The sequence below is a fragment of the Nomascus leucogenys genome, chromosome 5, assembly GCF_006542625.1.
Source record: "Nomascus leucogenys isolate Asia chromosome 5, Asia_NLE_v1, whole genome shotgun sequence".
In the NCBI taxonomy this organism is placed as follows: Eukaryota; Metazoa; Chordata; class Mammalia; order Primates; family Hylobatidae; genus Nomascus; species Nomascus leucogenys.
In genome coordinates, this window is record NC_044385.1 from 27270996 (window position 1) to 27290876 (window position 19881).

Below are 19881 nucleotides of genomic sequence, written 5' to 3' on the forward strand. Positions count from 1 at the left end.
GTTCACTATCTAGTGGAAGGTATTAGTTATACTTTTTAATGCCATTTTAATTCCTAAATTTAGTCAAAGAATTTCTAAGAAAAAATATTTTAGGAGATCTGGATTTATATTTATTTGACAGCGATTGACCAAAGTGTGTGAGCGATGTATACACGCATTTTGAAACATTCAGATTAATAAATGAGCTGTAATATAGTTTGATTGTGAGGCCAGAACCCAGCAACTCCTGTAATTCTTCTTTGGTACCCCTTCCTATATTATGAAAATATAAAGGGGAAAATAATCTGAGTGAATTAACTACTTTTTACTATGTGGAAAGAGTAAGATAATTTTGTGTTGCTGTTGAAACAAAACACAAATCTTTTAAAGTTAAATTTGTAACTAGTTTTAGAAAAAAACTATCAACAAAATATTTGCCTCCTCCATGATTTGGCTTCAGATTACCTTTCCAACTTTCACTTTTCATTATCCCCTTTCATAGGCCCTTTTCTCTCTTCACAGACAGCCTGTTTTTCCACCTCTGTGTCTTTACTTGTGCGATTTCTTCTACCTGGGTTGTAAAATCTTTTTTATCATGCAACAGTCACAAACTTACAATAAAGCAAGTCCACTACAAATAAATTTTCCTGCTTGAATCATTTGAAAATAAGATGCTAACCTGATGCTCCATCACCCTACAAACATACTCTCCTACGTAATCACAGCACAGCCAACATAGTACAACCAACATATTCTACATAATACAACACAAGTTAGTATAGTAATGTTCATACATTACTATAGTCTAATTCTAGACCCCCATTCAGCTTTCAGGAGCTGTCTGACTAGTGTTTCTTTATAGCAGAAGGACCTAGTTCAGAATTACGTGTTGCATGTAGTTATTATGTATCTTTAGTCTCTTTCAGTCTGCAATCATTTCTCAGGTTTTCTTTGATTATGGTGATCTTGACACAGCACATTTTTTATTAGCCTTTCTATTAGCTAATTCATATTTTATGGATCCATGATTTCCAGTATTAAGCACTGGGTTATAGAATCTGGTACTAAGGTTATTTGTTTTGATGCTCAAAGTGTCTCCGGCTTGACCATTAGGATCCCTTAAAGCTGGCTTTTGTGTCCTTTTGGCATTCTCCATCGTTCTTTAAACACTTCCTTGCTGCTTGGCACAAGATGTTGTAGGCTTATCTTGTACTTTTTCTACCCTGGCCCAGGAATTAGTCATATCTCTAAGAAGCTCTGGTTCTTTTGAGCGGAAAATGGTATTTAGTGCTGGTTATGCTCATTGCTTTTGAGCTATCACTTCTCCCAGTCCTTCTTAGTAGATGGAGCTACTGAATATGTATATACATGTAGATATCCATATACACATACAGATAGGTGTACACTTTTACCATCATATTTCCGTATCTATTTATGTATGTTGAAAACCAAGAGTTTGTATCTATACTTTAAATTCCAATAAAAAACCACAGGGTGGACCTGGCATGGTGGCTCATGCCTATAATCCCAGCACCTTGGGAGGCTGAGGCAGGTGGATCATCTGAGATCAGGATTTCGCCACCAGCCTGTCCAACATGGTGAAACCCTGTCTCTGCTAAAAATAGAAAAATTAGCTGGGCTTGGTGGTGGGTGCCTGTAGTCCCAGCTACTCAGGAGGCTGAGGCAGGAGAATCGCTTGAACCTGGGAGGCGGAGGTTGCAGTGAGCCCAGATTGCACCATTGCACTCCTGCCTGGGCGAAAAGAGCGAAACTCCATCTCAAGAAAAACAACAACAACAAAAACCACCACAGGATGCATTCTAGTTTTTCTCCATTTTGTGCTTGTAATTCCCTTTTCTGACAATGAAAAACCTAGCTCGAATAATCCTTAGTACGTGAATTTATTAGATTAGTCACCCTGTATGCCACCAATCTCTCGTTGCCATTGCCACCCCCTCCTCTGTGTGAATGAGCTCCTTATCCCTCGTGGGCTCTGTCACTCTACAAAGTTCTTCTCGTGTGCAGATGCCCTCTCGCCTGACTCAGGCTCAGACACCCTGCTGTGGGCTACCAATGGCTCTCTCCTTTTTCAGTGTAGGATCCAGTCCTATTGCATTTTGCTGTCATGTCCTTTTAGTTTTCTTTAATCAGAAGTAGTTCCTCAGACTTTCATTGTCATTTATGACATAGGCATTTTTGTAACTATAGGTCAGTTTTTTATAGAATGTTCTTTAATTCGGATGAATAATTTACTTGTTAATTTTTACCTTCTCCAGTAACATTTCTTCTCTCTTCCAGCTGAGGAATATTCTTTCACTGCTGACTTTCTGTATTAATTTTTATTGTTTATACGTGTGCCTTATTTACCCTACAAAGCATGAAGCTTCTTGAGGACAAGATGTATTTCTTATTCATCTTGTAAATGTCATTGCACTTAGCACTGTATCTTACAAATGCATGTAATACATCCAGTATAATACATTGGATAAATAATTAAAGCAATAAAATAATGTAATATTTAGCATACAACAGTTTGTTCCATTGTGGTTTTTTTAAATATCATTTTGTAAAATAAGTCTTCCCTAGGGGTAAATAAGGACTTCTAGAGTAATATTTAAAATTTTTCCTGTGGCATTTTTGGGGTGTACCACCCGGCATCTAAATTGTACATGGAAGCACATAACTTAGGAGAATCCCAAGTTAATTTTAGAGGATTATTCATTCAAAAAAATTATTTAAAATCTACTATTTCTCAGATAAGGTTCTGGGCCCTAAAAATGTGGTGTTTCCCTAAGCCTTAAGGATGTTAATCCCCTTACAGGATACACATTCACAAGATTGAACATTCCCAAGTCTTAAACTTGCGTATAGTCCGTCCTTAAGTTGCTTTGGAAAAACCAAAGAGTATAGGGGAGTGGTTCTTAAACTGTGGTCCTAGGACAAGCAGTGTCAGCATCACTTGGAAACTTGTTAGAAATACAAACTCTTGGCCAAGTACGATGGCTCACGTCTATAATCCCAGCAATTTGGGAGGCTGAGGCGGGCAGATCAGTTGAGGCCAGGTGTTCGACACCAGCGTGGTCAACGTGGTGAAACCCCGTGTCTACTAAAAATACAAGAATTAGCCAGGTGTGGTGGTAGGTGCCTGTAATCCCAGCTACTCGGGAGGCTAAGGCATGAGAATCAATTGATCTTGGGAGGCAGAGGTTGTAGTGAGCCAAGATCATGCCACTGCACTCCAGTCTGGTCAACAGAGTGAGACTCTGTCTTCAAACAAACAAAAAAACAAATTCTCATGTCCCATCCCCAACCTACTCTAATAAAAGACTCTGGAGGCAGGACCCTGAAATCTGTCCTTTAACAATCCTTCCAGGTGATCATAATGCATGCTAAAGATAGAGTATCCAGAATGAGGACTTTTCACCTAGAGAATACCACTGTATCAGCAATGAGTCAAAAATGTGTCATGTTACTGATCACCTCAGTGGCTTGTAGCCTCAGAGTCTTCGTTTAGCCCCATTCCGATGCAAATACGTTTTCTGGATGCTATTTTGTGAGAAAAGTTGGGAATGCTGATCTAGAAACTACTTTGTTTCTCCATGAAGAACTTCCTTAGCTCAGAGCCACTGGGGCAGTAGATTTTTTTTTTTAGGTTTATGCCTTCTTACTGGAATAGGTTTCTACAGTATCTCAGCATTATTACCTGTGTTTTTTTTGGCTTTGCCTTTGTTTTTTGGGTTTCTTATAATTTATTATAAGAAGATAAAGCCATGAATTACATCTGTATATTCAACTGGAGACATTCATATATCATTTTAACTGCCTTTTTTATCTTATAGGGAGTTCCCATTAGACTTGAAGTTGGGCCACGTGATATGAAGAGCTGTCAGTTTGTAGCTGTCAGACGAGATACTGGAGAAAAGCTGACAGTTGTTGAAAATGAGGCAGAGACTAAACTTCAAGCTATTTTGGAAGACATCCAGGTCACCCTTTTCACAAGGTAGTTTCTTAAAATTGCTTATGTCTCTCCAGATCTTCCACCACCTTTGAGATCTTTACCAAGGAATTTTTGGGGTTGCCCCAATTGGAAGCAATTGTTCCCTCCCTCTGAACCCCCGTGCTACTTAATTCGCCACTCTCTGGGTTTTTTACTTGTATTATGGTTATTTTTCTAAGTGCCATCTGCTTCCTACTAGGTTTGCAACAATGAAGTTTCTGTCCCCTGGACTAATTGAGGTTAATTTAGATCTAGGCTTTTATGAGATATAAATGTGAGGGCTTCAGGCATTGACTGTCATCTGCTGGGTACTCATTGGCAGCACCTGGGAAGCTTTAGTAACTACCAGTGCCTTCCTAGAGATACTAATTTAATTGGACTGGAGAGGGCCTGGAAACTATACTGTTAAAAGCTCCCCCAGGGGATTATAATATAGCCAAGGCTGAGAACCTCCTGACTGGGGTTGGGAATGAGGGATAGAGGAAGGCCTTAGGGCTGCCCTTACCTATGGAGAGAGTCTTTTGGAATCACAGATCTCAAGGCAGTCAAGGCAGAGGCACCAGAAGATTAGTGGCTTAGCGTGGCACTCTGTTTTCTTTCTGAGGCAGAAAGCAGAGAGGAAGGCCCACTACCACTGACGATAGAGGTGCAGTTTGGGAGAGGGTAATGCCTGCATCTTATATAAGGGCACTTATATATTGATATAAGATATATATATATATATATCTTTTACATATATTTCCTCTGAATCTGGAAATATTTAAGACCAGGGAGGTTTAAAAAATAACACAGACTCCCATAGGTAATGTGTTAATGCCAGGAAAAGAATGTTGGTTGTTACAGATTTAACAGCAGTAACAAAAGTTATGATTACCTGTTGTGTGCTTAACAAATTTCCCATGCATTTAAGGCTCGCAATAGTGCAATGATAAGGTAACTCTGATATACTGATGGTCACTATAAGTGACAGACTTGAGATTCAAATTGAGTCCTTCTGACTTCCAGGTTATCTTTCCTTTAAATTGTGCTTATGTGTTTCATAAAACTGTCATATTTGTGAGAACAATTATGTATTGTTTTCTAATTTTGTTTGGTAGGGCTTCTGAAGACCTTAAGACTCATATGGTTGTGGCTAATACAATGGAAGACTTTCAGAAGATACTAGATTCTGGAAAGGTCAGAGAATTCTGAAAACTTTTCAGTATAAAAATATTTCAGTAAATTGTATTTTAAGGCTCATTGAATTTATGCATGATATTAATACCTTTTTAAGCCAATCACATAAAAAGATAGTACATTACTCAACATTTATATATATGTATAAATATATAATCTAAATATATAGTCTTTGTTTTATATTTATATATGTCTTATATATAATATATAATCTAGTCTGTTTTATATTTATATATGTCATATATAGTGTGTGTGTGTATATATATATATAGTCTTTGTTTTCTACTGGCTCTTCTAAAGCATTACAACATTATACTGTTTTGGGGTAATACTTGTGAACTGATTATGTAAGTTTTTTTACCATGTTTGATATGCTACTTTCCAAAGAACATTAATTCTGTATGTCTCCTTATTTCTTCATTATTGAAAATCTCTGTTATTTCAGCTTCTTGTAAGTTCCTAAAGTAACCATTGTTCTAGCTTTAGAGCTGTCATATGCGGCTGCCTAAAACAAGGTGAAAAGTCAGTTTCTTTCCATTCTCTGACCGTACACACTCAGCTCTCAATTGATTGAACTTTCTGCATAATGAGAAGAAAAGTGTTGCTTATTCTAAGCCTGTTTTTCATAATGTGGGGCTACCTGGCTCCTTAGAACTCCATAGGCTTTCCTAATTAGGTAGTTAATGGCTCTTTAAGATTTAATTGGTTTTATATATTGGGCATATGCAGTTGTTTCGAGCTGAAACTTTAAAGTTTCATAAAGAAGAATTTCAGATTTGCAGAGTTATTTAATTATTGGAATGAATCACTTATGGACTTTAGTATTCTGGTATACGTTTGAATATACAGCCAATCCTGTGTCCTCAGGTTACAAGTGAGAAATCCAGGGGCCAGTGTCTAAATGAATACCCCAAACTATACAGAATTTAGATCACTCTTCTGACTAGGTTTAATGCATTTTCCTCTGTATCTTTATGTTTTAAATTCATGCTGAGAATGAGCATGAATTTATGTAAAGCTTTAATTTTTATGGTCATAGCGTATTAATATGTCTCATTTCTTGAGCTGGGAAAATTAATCTCTCTGGCTTTCATTTTACTATTCTGTAAAATGAGTACAAAATAGATAATATCAAAATCCTCTTTAGATCTATAATTCTTCAGTATTTAGCCTTCTATCCTTATTGGGTTATTGCTTTTGTAATTTTTCACCTTTCTGGGTTCTGTAATTTTTCACTTGACTCAAACTTCCAACTTTTTTTTTTTTTTTTTTTTTGGTACGGGGTCTTGCTTTGTTGCCCAGGCTAGAGTACAGTGGCGTGATCTCGGCTCACTGCAACCTCTGCCTCCTGAGTTCAAGCGATTCTCCTGCCTCAGCCTTCCACGTGGCTGGGATTACAGGCGCCCACCACGACGCCCAGCTAATTTTTGTATTTTTAGTAGAGACGGAGTTTTGCCATTTTGGCCAGGCTGGTCTTGAACTCTGACCTTAGGTGACCCACCTGCTGTGGCCTCCCAAAGTGCTGGGATTACAGGTGTGAGCCACTGTGCCTGGCCTCAAACTTCCTACTTTTAATAGAAGGCTAGACAGTGGGTAGCCATCTGTAGCACTGTGTTTTTTCTTTCACTCTAATTTATGATTTTCTTTGTTCTATTATGAATTTAAAATTTTCCTTTATTGTAGAAATACTGTAGTCATGTTTGCTAATACATTTTACTGAAGGAGCATAAGATACCTAGAAAACTAACGCTCCATCACCCTGCATTAATGTTCACCTAATGAATTACTTGTTTTTCTGTAATATCCTAATCTCTATTCACTTCTGAGAGATGTCTTTTGAAACATGTTAAACCAAATCCCAAGTGCAAGGAAGGGTTTGCAGAAGGAACTCTTGAGTGTGGACTGTGTGACTGGGAGTAGTTGATGAGAAGCTGCTGAGGAAGCTGGAAGCATGTTGCTATTACTGCCAACGTCTCTTGGGTCTCCACTTCCATAGATCTCTAGATTTTCAGCTGCTTTATACTGTATTTCTAATATGTGGATATTATTCACAACTTTGCTATTCCCCTCATTAACTCTCCAGGAATATTTTGCAGGGCTACTATATAATTGTTATTGAAGACAAACCTGATTTTGAAATAGACATGCTTTAAAAATTAGCATTCACAACTAGGAGAAATTTTAATACTTGCTGGCTGGGCCCGGTGCCCCACGCCTGTAATCCCAGCACTTTGGGAGGACAAGGTGGGCAGACTGCTTGAGGCCAGGAGTTTGAGACCAGCCTGGCCAACATGGCGAAACCCCGTCTCTACTAAAATTACACAAATTAGCTGGGCATGGTGGCACACGCCTGTAATTCCAGCTACACTAGGAGGCTGGGGCACGAGAATTGCTTGAACCCAAGAGGCGGAGGTTGCAATGAGCCAAGATTGTGCCACTGTACTCCATCCTGGGTGACACAGTAAGACTGTGTCTCAGAAAAAAATTTTTAATACTTGTCTAGTCTAACATCCACATTTTATTAAAAGAAAACCCAGAGCTAGAGATTTTCAAACACGTGGCAAATTTCAAAATTAAAATAAAATCCTCAGTATCTTGATTTGGCCTTTGTTTTATGTAGTCTAAGAAAGAAAAATTGAAAGGTGTTTTTTTTTTTTTCCTTACACAAAATGATTTTCGGACTTTAAAAATGATCCCCTTACCTATATAACATGTTAGGAACATTGTGGCATAAAGTGAAATATGCGTGATTGTTAATTGTTACTGTTAACAACACATTAAGAATCAGTTTGCTATTTTTGATGTTCCTTTTATCCTCCTGATAACTATTTAGATAGGTAGAGCAGGTGTAGTCCAGGTTTGAAATGAGGGAGATATAACTGGAGTTCAACTTCTTTTCAGCCACTATGTTTTAGCCAGTTTATGGGGAGATTTGAGGGTACTGCAAAGATGTGTTTGTTGTGTCATGTGCTGTGAGCATGGGTTTTGGATAGTGGAAAAACATTCTTTCCTATCTTTTATAATTGAGCAAATTTCCTAGCAGGTTTGCAAAGGTACCATGGCCTGAAAAAAGGCTGGGAGACCTATCCTTTTTGCTTGCAAGTTTAATATAGAACTCAAATGTTCCTTCTACAGAATAGAATTGAAGGAGTTATAAATACTGAATGCTTTTCCTTTTCATAATTAGATTGTTCAGATTCCATTCTGTGGGGAAATTGACTGTGAGGACTGGATCAAAAAGACCACTGCCAGGTAAACCTAATTAACTCATAAAACTTTTGCAGTATTGCAATGGAAAGGAATAGCAATGTGCAGCATAAATGAGTGGAATTCTTATTTGTTATTAATTTCAGGGATCAAGATCTTGAACCTGGTGCTCCATCCATGGGAGCTAAAAGCCTTTGCATCCCCTTCAAACCACTCTGTGAACTGCAGCCTGGAGCCAAATGTGTCTGTGGCAAGAACCCTGCCAAGTACTACACCTTATTTGGTCGCAGCTACTGAGGGATGAACGAAACCCCCCTCTTCAACTCCTCTCACTTTTTAAAGCATTGATATTAGTATCTTCTCAGATACAGACCGTTTTATGATTTTTTAAAGAGTAAAAGTTCTAAAATGAAGTTACACAAGACAATTATTCTTATGCCTAAGTTAACAGTGGATAAAAGACTTTTCTGTAAACAACCCCAGTAATAAATATCATGAACTAATATGGTTTTTGCATTCATTTGTTTCTGAAAAACCTGCATTATGTACTATGAGGAAATTTCTACAAAGAGATGAAGACAGTTGAAAGCCAGATATCTGTTGTTGATCTAAGCACTCCCAACATGTCTCAGACCCTGAACCACCGGTTATACCCTATGTCGATAGGTCTTGAAGGACTTTCTTTCCATAGCTCCTAATACAGAATCTGAAATTGCCCTGAATCTTTCTGTTTAAAAAACAAAGCAAACCCACAAATGGAAAAAGCAACAATAATAAAGATTTCCCTTGAACTTCTGTCTTTCTCTAGTTACTATCAGGTCTTTGAAATAAGGGTTACAGTTTCTGTCTGAAAGAGTGATAAGCCCTCCTCCCTTCTTTTTACTTTCTACTTTTCCTCACCCTTCTGCCCCCACCACACCACTGTTTTCACTGAGATCATGAAGGATACTCCTGAGCAAAGCTCATGTTGACTTCTTAGTTTCATGTCTTACCATATCACTCTGTTACATTTGATACTTTTTAAAAAAAATTATTCCTGTGACCTGCCCTCCCACATCTCTGACCCTTTTTAGTTCTATGTCTTTCACTGGCTTTTCTTCCTTGGTATGCTTTTTCGATATTGGTTTACTAAACTTCCATATTTGGCTGTCTTCTCGTGCCTAATCAGCCTCATCTAATCCCACAGTTTCAAATAGCATTAATCGGCTAATGACTCCAATATTTTTATCTGTATGTCTGAGTTCTAGACCTTTTCCATCTGCATACTGAATTCTCTTGAGTGTCCCATCAGCCATTCAGGTCAACATGTCCCAAAAAGCTCATTTCGCCCTTTACCCCCAGACCTCCTCCTACAGTATTTCCTGCCTGGAAGATTAGCATTGCCAAAATGTTCGTCATAACCCAAAGCAGAAACCTGAGAGCCCCCCTGGGCAGTCCCTCCAACACCATCATCCATATTCACTCGGCCAGCAAAACATGTTGCTATTACCTCTAATTCCTCTTGGGTATTCCCTTTCAAAAACCTGTGGATTGCCTGCAGGGCTTGGTACCTCTTGTGCTGATTACTGCAATGGACTCCAGTCATCTCCAGTCCAGTCCACATTTTCACAGTGTTGTTTTTCTTTTTCCTAACAGTTTATTAAGAATTTTTTCTTCCCCTTAACACCCCTCTGTGGTTCGCCATCACTTAAAAGATGAAATTTAAACTAGCCCATCTAGTTTCCTTTTCAATCCAGCGAAGTCCTTTGCAACCTAACCATTTGGGGTTTCCTGTAAACAACGTGGCTATTTCCTGCCTGTGCCCTTTGCTGGGAAAATGCCTTTCCTCCCTCATTTCTAGTCCACTTGGTCAATCTTTTACCAATATTTCCAGTCCGCTTGGTAAATCTCTTCCAATATGCTTTTACACTTCGTAGTGATAAATACACCAGTAAAGGAAAATGCATCAGAAAGGACTTGCATTTTGAGCTGTGCTTTGAAGGATGAGTACAATTTCAATAGGTAGAGGAAGGAGGAAGGACATTCCAGGTAGAGGGAACAAGAGATGGAAAAGAACAAAAGTACACACTGTATGAGAACACAAGAACTGTTCTTAACATTGGTAGGAAATTCTCAGTTGAAAGCAGACTAAATAGAGCATGCTTTCAAGACTCATGTCTTGAATATGTGCATTCATATACCTAAGTTAGTGAAATTGATTTCAATTGACTGAAATATATATAGTCACATTTTTATACTCAGAATCATAATTTTGTATTCATTTATGGCAGTTCAGAATGCTTTGCCTTCTATCCTTAGTGTCTACGTAAACTGCCTAAGTTCAGTTATAAAATGGAGAAAAGTCTAACAGCTATCTCAGTTACTCTACCTCATAGAGGAAGGCAGTTAAAACAATGCCCAGCACATAATAAATAGCTGTTGTTGGTTATGATCATTACGTAGGGTCAACTGGAAGTTGCTTCTAATATATAATTCTATAGTAGTTACTTTAGCTGCTAATTGTTTTTCTGCAAACCAACATAAATGCTTTTAGGGGACAAGGCTTTTTTTTAACCAGTCCATGATAAAAGCCCGAAAAGTACATTAGAGATTATTCACATTTTTCCCTGTAGCCACTGGCCATTTTGGAGGAGGTGGCCATCTCTGGTGCAAAGACAAATCCTTAGTATTACGTTTTGAAACTTCAGATGAGTGACACTAACGACAGAAAAGCTTGAAGTTTGCTGCTTTAAAGGAAGTCACTATTTAAAGAAACTCTACATTAAGTACTTCTGTTAAGCAGGGAATCCTTTACCCAGAATGTACCTCTGGCACATTGGCCTTTTTTCATAAGTTGAGGTTCAGCTAAAATATCAAAATATTTTCTTGAGTGTCTGTGCTTTTCAAAAGAGTACATGAACCTGAAGGAAATGAACATGATTTTACTTGCAGGTGACAGCTGTAAACTAGATGTATGACTGACAGTTTGTGATTATGTGCCTCGTGTTCATTGCAGCAAAAAGAAAGCAGGTCAAGGCATATTTACTACTGACTCCATTCACTGGGGCCAGTGTACGACATTACATCTTAGCAATTTCTAGTTCATCCATGAGAGTGTGTTTAATACAGTTTTTCATTATGCCGGTAAATCACATGAATCCTTAATGAGAATTGGACAATAACGGTTGGCTTGCCAGTGAAGAGGATTTAAGTCTTGATAACAGCAGCATCAGAACATTCATAAAGCAAGCAAGGAGGAAGGCATTTTGACTGGAGATGGACAGATCACCCTATTTACGTCTGACTCTAGTTATTAATATTAGTTATCTGCCATATAACTGTGGTGTTCAGGGGTTGCCAGTACCATCAAAAAGTTGGGGGAAGTAGCTACCACTACCCTGTTATTTTCAAACATAAATTTGGTCCTTCGCTTGTCGCTTTTACTATGTCTAGAAAGTGCTAGCCATTTAACAAATTTGAGTGCCTGCTCTGTGCACAGTGCCAGAGGATACAGTAGTGAGTAAGGCGAAACATGATTTTTCTTTTTTTTGGCTGTATCTCCTTGCAGTAGTTCTGTTTGAGATGCCAACTTAGGCAATCACTCAGGTGGAAGGTGAGATGGGGCACTGAATTGGGTTGAGTGTTGTCAGTAAAAGGCCATAGACTGGGTGACCCTGACTAAGAGGGTCTTATCTAATCATGAGATTATCCCCGTCACCAGTGGCAACACACTGAGAACTTTGTAGTTGAGATAATGCCTGGAAAATTACTCTGCCACACCATCAGGCTCAAAATAACAGGTAGAACCATATTCATCTTGTGGTCAGTAAGCAATTTTAAACCAATGTCTTTGTTCAATTTTACTGGAACATTTATGAGTTTGGAACGTCGAAAGTACTGAAATGATATAAAATATTAATATTTAAAAAGCATCATGTAATAAGGATATTTCAAAATACATTTGAAGTATGTCACCAAAACCAAATTTTGTGATGAAATACCTGTTGATGAGGAGGTTGAGGGATACAGGAGCTGGTGATGATGATAATATCAGTATTTATATGTGGGTAAATATGTAATTGTACCATATTTCCCTCATTCATTCTCTCACTCTTCTAGACAATTATTTCATACCCTTTTCTCCTCAAATACGAATGCTTCCTTTTTTTGACTTTCAGTTGATTATCTTGATTTCTCTTTCACTGAGATGACAGAGGCAATAAGGATAGAACATCTGGGACCTCCCACCACATCTACCCACCTACCCATGTCCATACATTTCACTTTCTCTGCTGTTTCAGGTGAACTGTCTGTTCTCAGAGTGGATGCCAGCCCCTCCACATGTGCACTAAATCTCATCCCCTCTTGCCTTCTCAGTTGTGGCACATCAGTGATTCTCCCCTATGTATCATCAGGTTTTCTTTCTCTCCTGGTTCTTTCCATCAGCTTACAAACATGCTGTTATTTTTCCCAACCTAAAAATACCCTTTCTTGACTCCATATCCCTTTCAGTGTAGAGCAAAACTCATCGAAAGGATTATCCACACTTGCCAGCTCCAATTTCTCTTCTCCATTCTCTTGAGCCCCCGTCTCATTTACCCTCAGCACTCCCCAGAAACCACTCTTGTGAAGATCACCTATGGCCTCCATAAGGTGCAATCCCATCGGCATTTCCAGCCCTCATTTTGCTTGCCCTCTCAGCACTTGACTCGGCTGATTCTCTGTCCTCTTTGAAACACATTCTTCCTTGGCCTTCAAAACACTATACTCTCCTATTTTTTCCTTTTATCTCTCTAGTCCTTCCTTCTCACCCCTTCATATTTTCTTCTCTTCACATTTTTTTGGTGGCCTCATCCAGTCTCATGGCTTTTAATGTTATAAATTATCAGCTCCTGAGTTCACCCTCCCCTGAACTCCAGGGTCATTCAACTCCCAACTAGCTTCCAACTTGGATAGCTAATAAATACCCCAAACTTAACATCATTTCCACCCCTCGCCCCATGCTGCTCCTATAACAGTCAACTTCGTCTTACCTTCATCTCAGTTGCAACATCACTTTTCCAGGTCAAAACCCGAGTGCCATCTTTGTTGTTGTTGTTGTTTTGGAGACAGAGTCTTACTCTGTTGCCGCCAGGCTGGAGTGCAGTGGTGTGATCTCGGCTCACTGCAACCTCCATCTTCCGAATTCAATCAATTCTTGTGCCTCAGCCTCCCGAGTAGCTGGGACTACAGGGGTACCACCATGCCTGGCTAATTTTTCCATTTTTTTGTAGAGATAGGGGTTTCACCATGTTGCCCAGGCTGGTCTCGAACTCCCGGGTTCAAGCGATCCATCCACCTCGACCTCCCAAAGTGCTGAGATTACAGGCATGAGCTACCGTGCCCAGCCCCAGTGCCGTCTTGACTGTTGCCTCTCTCCTACCTTATGTTTAATTACTCAGCACATGCTGTTGACTCTAATTTCGAAATCTCCTGGATACCAGCCAGCTTCATGTGTGTGTGACCTGAGCAGTTGCACCAGGCTCTGTGCTTGGTTTAGTGCTCTGCTGTTGCTGTCTTGAAATTATTAATAATTTAAAAAAATTGGAGTATGGTAAAATACATATAACATTTACTATCGTAACCATTTTTAAGTGTACAGTTCAGTAGTGTTAAGTATATCCACATAGTTGTGCAACCAGTCTCATCTTTTTTTATCCTTGCAAAACCAAAACTCTGTACCCGTTAAACAACTGCCCCGTGTCACCTTCCCTTCAGCCCCTGGCAACCATCATTCTCCCTTCCATTTTTGTGAATTTGAACTTGACTGTAGATACCTCATATAAGTGGACTCATACAATATTCATCTTTTTGTGGCTGGTTTATTCCACCTAGCAAATGTCCTCAAGGTTTATCTATGTTTTAGCACATATTGGAATTTTCTTCCTTTTAAGGTGGAATAATATGTCCTTGTATGTATATAGGCCCCATTAAAAAAATTCTTTCATCTGTTGATGGACACTTGGATTGCTTCTGCTTTTTGGCAGTTGTGAACGATGCTATGAACGTGGGGTACACATACCTCTTCAGGACCCTGCTGTCAAATCTTTTCAAGTTTTTATACCCAGAAGTGGAATTGCTGGATCATATGGCAATTCTATTTTTAAGTTTTAGAGAACTGCTATATTGTTTTCCATAGTGGTTGCACCGTTTTATTTATTATTTATTTTAAGAGAAATCACTCAGACTGCATCCTCTCCCTCTTAACTCTCTCAGATGAAGAGAAGAACAATCGTCAATGGCAAATAGCAGTTGCAGTGAAGCAACGCCAAGAACCAACTTCACGCTCAGGAGAGAATACTGAACCTCCTCCTTGTGGATTCCAGGGCTGCGCCATTTAAAAACTCTTCTTCTTCCTTTTCTTTGGGGGGTGGGGGGATAAAGTCTTTCTCTGTCACCCAGGCTGGAGTTTACTGGCACAATCATAGCTCACTGCAGCCTCAAACTTTTGGGCTCAAGCAATCCTCCCGTCTACTTGTCTCCCAAGTAACTGGGACAACAGGGAGTGTGCCACCATGCCTAGCTAATTTAAAAAATTTTTTTGTAGATGCAGACCCTTGCTATGTTGCCCAGGCTGATCTTGAATTCTGGGCCTCAAGCTATCTTCCCACTTTGGTCTCCCAAAATGTTGGGGTTACAGATGCACACCATCACGCCTGGCTTAAAAATTCTTGATAATTGGCTGGGCATGGTGGCTTACACCTGTAGTCGCAGCACTTTGAGAGGCCAAGGCAGGCAGATCACTTGAAGCCAGGAGTTCCAGACCAGCCTGGGCAACATGGTGAAACCCTGTGTCTGCTAAAAATACAAAAATTAGCTGGGTGTGGTGGCTCATGCCTGTAGTCCCAGCTACTTGGGAGGCTGAGGCACAAGAATCACTTGAAACCAGGAGGTAGAGGTTGCAGTGAGCAGAGATTGTTCCACTGCACTCCAGACTGGGCGATAGAGCATGACTATCTCAAAAAATTAAAACATTCTTGATAATTTTTGAACAATGGAACCTGCTTTTTCGTTTTGCAGTAGAACCCATGAATTATGTAGCCAGTCCTGCCTGGGTGTTTCCACTTTACACCTAGTCTAAACCACAATCTCTAGATTATTGCAGTAGCCTCCTAACTGGTCTCTCTGGTTTCATGTAATCTCAAACACATCCAGTGATTCCTTTAAAACATATACAGGACCTCCTCATTCTTCTGCTCAATATTCTCCCATCTCCGGGCCCCACATGATCTGCCCCTGCTCCATCACTTCTCTGGCTTCATATCCTCTTTCTCATCCCCGCCATTACTCCTCTCCAGCCCTGCTAACCTCTTTGGTGTCCCTTGAATTCCCATGCTCATTGTTCCTTCTGCCCAGAAAGATCTTCCTTCAGATGTCTGTGTGGTTTAGTTTCTTACCTCTTTCAGATCTTTATTCAAAGAACATCTTAGTAAATTCTTCCCTGACCATTTTATTTAAAATTTATTTAAAATTCTTCTCTGACCACTTTATTTAAAATTACAATCCATCGGCCGGGCGCGGTGGCTCACGCTTGTAATCCCAGCACTTTGGGAGGCCGAGGCGGGTGGATCACGAGGTCAGGAGATCGAGACCACGGTGAAACCCCGTCTCTACTAAAAATACAAAAAATTAGCCGGGCGTGGTGGCGGGCGCCTGTAGTCCCAGCTACTCGGAGAGGCTGAGGCAGGAGAATGGCGTGAACCCGGGAGGCGGAGCTTGCAGTGAGCCGAGATCGCGCCACTGCACTCCAGCCTGGGTGAAAGAGCAAGACTCCGTCTCAAAAAAAAAAAAAAAAAAAAAAAAAAAAATTACAATCCATCCCTATCTCTTTCCCCGCTTTATATGTCTTCATCATACTTATCACCATTTAATATTCAATACATTTCATAATTTATTTTATTAATCATTTATCTCCCCCCACCAATCACTAGAATACAAGCTTCATAAGGGCAGAGATTTTTGCCTGTTTTGTTGACTGCTGTCTCTCTGGAGCCTAGAACTCTGTCCAGCATGTCAGCACTCAGTAAGTATTTGTGGCATGAATGGATGAAAGAGCTAGTCTTAGAGCAATAATTTTCACAATATGGTTGTATTGGAAGTCTAACTGTCAGAATAGTAACTGAATTGGAGATAATTTATGAGATACTATGGAAGCTGTTAGGGCTACTGTCTAAATTATCAGGTTTTAGTCAAAGTCAGACTATTAGCCAGCGTTCTCCAGAGAAACAGAACCAATGAGAATGTGTATGCATGGTACACAGATAGTTTTATATATATATAGTTTTATATATATATAAAACATCTCTCTCTATATATAGTTTTATATATATATATATATACATCTCTCTCTCTCTCTCTCTATATATATATATATATAGAGAGAGAGAGAGAGAGATGTATTATAAAGAATTAGTTCACATGATTAAAAGGCTAAGAAGTCCCAAGATTGATGGCGAATCAGTAGGCAAGAGACCCAGGAGAGCCAATGGTGTAGCCCAAATCAAAGACCCACACGCTCAAGACCCAGGAAGAGTCCATGTTTCAGTTTGAGTCTGAAGGCAGGAAAAAACAAATGTCCCAGGCTGAAGGCAGTCAGGCAGGAAGAGCTACCTCTTACTCAGCCTTTTTGTTCCATTCAGGCTTCAACTGATTGGAGGAGGCCCACCCACATTAGTGAGGGCAATCTCCTTCATTCACTCTGCTGATCCAACTGTTAATTTCATCCAGAAACACACTCACAGACAAAGCCAGAAAGTCTTGCATGTCATTGACCAAATGACCAGTCAAGTTGACATACAAAATTAGCATCACATTTGGGAGAAAAAGAGATTGTAATATCACTCTGTGTTTCTTTAAGAGATTGACAGTAGTCAGGCTGCTCACAATCGAGGCCACTGCTGTTTCAGTCATTTTGGAACTGATAGGCCTTTAAGGGCTATGAGTGTTTGACAGATAAGATTTTTTAAAAATAAAAACAAAAACTTCCTTGCATCAGTGAAATCATTATTACTTGTCTGTCTTCCTGGAAACTAACTGGAATTATGTCTTCAGCTCTTCCAGTTTAAAGGTTTCCTGAATATGAGGAGTATTTCTTTTGTCTTACAGAGAATGTTTGGAAGTAGGGTGACCCCTCGAAAATTCCGTACTTCACACAGTAAATGACATTCAGAACTGCACACCAGGTGGACAAGATGTAATTGCTTATGTCAAATGATTTGCTTCACCTGAGCTGTTGCTGCACACATGGAGCATGGAAGCTGGAAAGGCCACCGCCACTGATGAGCTTCTACATTACTCAAGGACACAGAAGCTCTTGATGTCTGTAATTAAACACACACATACACAAACAAAACAGTCTCTCAAGTCCATATCTGAAGCCAGTGTCTTGTATTTCCATAAATCCTGGTTCACGTGACATCTCTTGCTTAATTGCCCTTTAAACTGTTTTATGGCTTTATAGCAACCTATAAAAGGTGATTTCCAAATATGACAAGCGCCGGAGGGCTGAAGGGAAGAGTTACCCAGGAGTTGTAATCACTGAATCTATAGCTGCTCCCCTAGCAGCTCAGCCTTCCCAAGAAAGGGAGAGGAACTGCCAGGTCACCGAGCCGCCATGGGGCGATACTCTGGAAGAAGCTTCCGTTTAATCCTCATGTGCGTCGTTAGCATCCTCCTCTTTGTGATGGAACTAGTGATCGCTTACGTTGGCAACTCCCTCTCCTTGGCCTCCGATGCTTTTGCCGTCCTTTCCCACTTGGTGTCCATGATCATAGGTTTTTTTGGTGTAAGGGCCAGCAACATACAACAGCACAAGAAGAGCACTTATGGCTTTCTTCGGGCAGATGTTGTGGGAGCATTTGGGAACACCATTTTTGCGGTGGCATTGATGTTCAGCATCCTGGTTGAAGCCATCAAAAGGTACATCAATCCCCAGAAGACAGAGGAGCCGATACTGGTTCTCAGTGCTGGAATTATTGGTCTGTTCTTCAACGTTCTTAACTATGTCATCTTCTTGGACTGCTGTTACTGCGCAGCACCCAAGCCCCAGGGAGACATGGAAGCAGGTAAATAGCTACTCAGAGGGTGGCAGTAAATTTGGTGAGAGTCCTGGCGGGTGCTGTCTGAGGGGGCCTTTGTGGTGCTATCCAAAGGGGCCTGAGTCTTTGGGTCAGCCTCTTGTCCCTGTGATTTTACAATCGACCTTTCTCAGAAGAGTTGCCTTTAGTTTGAGGTTCTTTGTGAGTAGGGTAGCAGCAGGTTGCTTCAATGTTGGCAGCATTTCTTGAATTTTTACTCAGGGAATGAAAAAGTGTCTTCAGGCAGGCAGAGAGAAAGTAAAGGCACTAATCGTAGCCACAGAGAGAGCAATTGGAAAGACGGTGGATGTGGCAGTCTCCTTTAAGTGATTTACTGTTGTTTACCCATATGTGACATGGCTATGTTTGAATTTTAAAAAAATTTAATGTCTTCATAAAATATGTTTAAAAGTACTGGGCTACATAACCAACTTACAAAGAGCACAGTATCAGATAATCAGGTACGCTGATTAACTGTTAGGAATATATTTGAGGAATGTTATGTAAAATGGAGAGAGAAAAAATAAAGAAGATAGTCCAGTAAATGTGGCTAGTTTTTGAAAGGAAAATTTGCACTTATTTATTGCATACATCTGTTCTGTTTGAGAAACAGGACAATTTACATGTGAATCTTTAGGAGAGACTTAAGTGTGAGTACCAAACTTACTGGATTATCTGTCAAAAGAATGGAATTAAATCTTGGAAGAGAACAATATATCTAAAAGATGCTTTTTTTTTTAGATGGAATCATGTTTCTTTAATTTATTGCCACAAGAGGTGTTTGTAAGTACCTATGTATCAGAAAGTTCTTACAGAAGAGAAATTTTCGGTGTTTCTTTTATAAATAAGTCCTATAGCATGAATAGATTCAAATTATGGTTCTAGCACAGGGCAATAGTCAAGTTACTTCACCTAGCCTGTTTCCCTATCTGTAATATGGAGTTAATAAGGACTGAGAGAAATGCTAAGTAACTTATTTAGTATTTAGTAGGCACTTGATAAATACAAATTATTTTCTAAATCACAATGCAAGCCTTTAAACTACATGGCAATCCAGTATTTAATTCTAATAGCTCATATGAATCTTTAAGAATTTCAAATATTTCCTTATTTGATGCTGAAGAGTTTTCTCTCAGTAGCTGGGCCATTATATAACTGAGTCTGGGGACCTCAGAGGCCAAGTTGCATTTTTTATTTGATTCCCTGTCTTTGCTACCATTATAAATTATGTCAGTTGGAGCTGGTCCTTTATCCTACCTCTGTGTCAATTTTCCTATTGGTAGAACATATGTTATGAGAGTGTCTGTAGGATGTGGTAAACATAAAAATAAATTAGAAACTACAGTCTAGATTTTTATTTGAGTTAATGAATCACTGAATTTGGGCCTCATCTTTTGTAAAGGAAAATTCATTGTTAACTTGAGACCC

General features: G+C 39.5%; 1 protein-coding gene and 1 non-coding gene across 3 annotated transcripts in view; one reads left to right on the top strand and one right to left on the bottom strand.

Annotated features, from left to right (window-relative positions):
* Positions 1 to 8862, top strand: part of EPRS1 (glutamyl-prolyl-tRNA synthetase 1) — an 81891-nt gene extending 73029 nt beyond the window's left edge. For both annotated transcript variants that reach the window (XM_012506579.2, XM_003265084.4), the window contains 4 exons: positions 3819 to 3979; positions 5074 to 5152; positions 8340 to 8404; positions 8506 to 8862. In XM_012506579.2, coding sequence (XP_012362033.1) covers positions 3819 to 3979; positions 5074 to 5152; positions 8340 to 8404; positions 8506 to 8656 — 456 coding nt within the window. In that variant the 3' untranslated portion in view covers positions 8657 to 8862. The remainder of the gene's footprint in view (positions 1 to 3818; positions 3980 to 5073; positions 5153 to 8339; positions 8405 to 8505) is intronic.
* Positions 8863 to 14554: 5692 nt separating this feature from the next.
* Positions 14555 to 14765, bottom strand: LOC115835225. Its single transcript, XR_004030223.1, has one exon. It is a non-coding gene; the product is annotated as a small nucleolar RNA U3 (small nucleolar RNA).
* Between the last annotated feature and the right edge of the window lie 5116 nt (positions 14766 to 19881).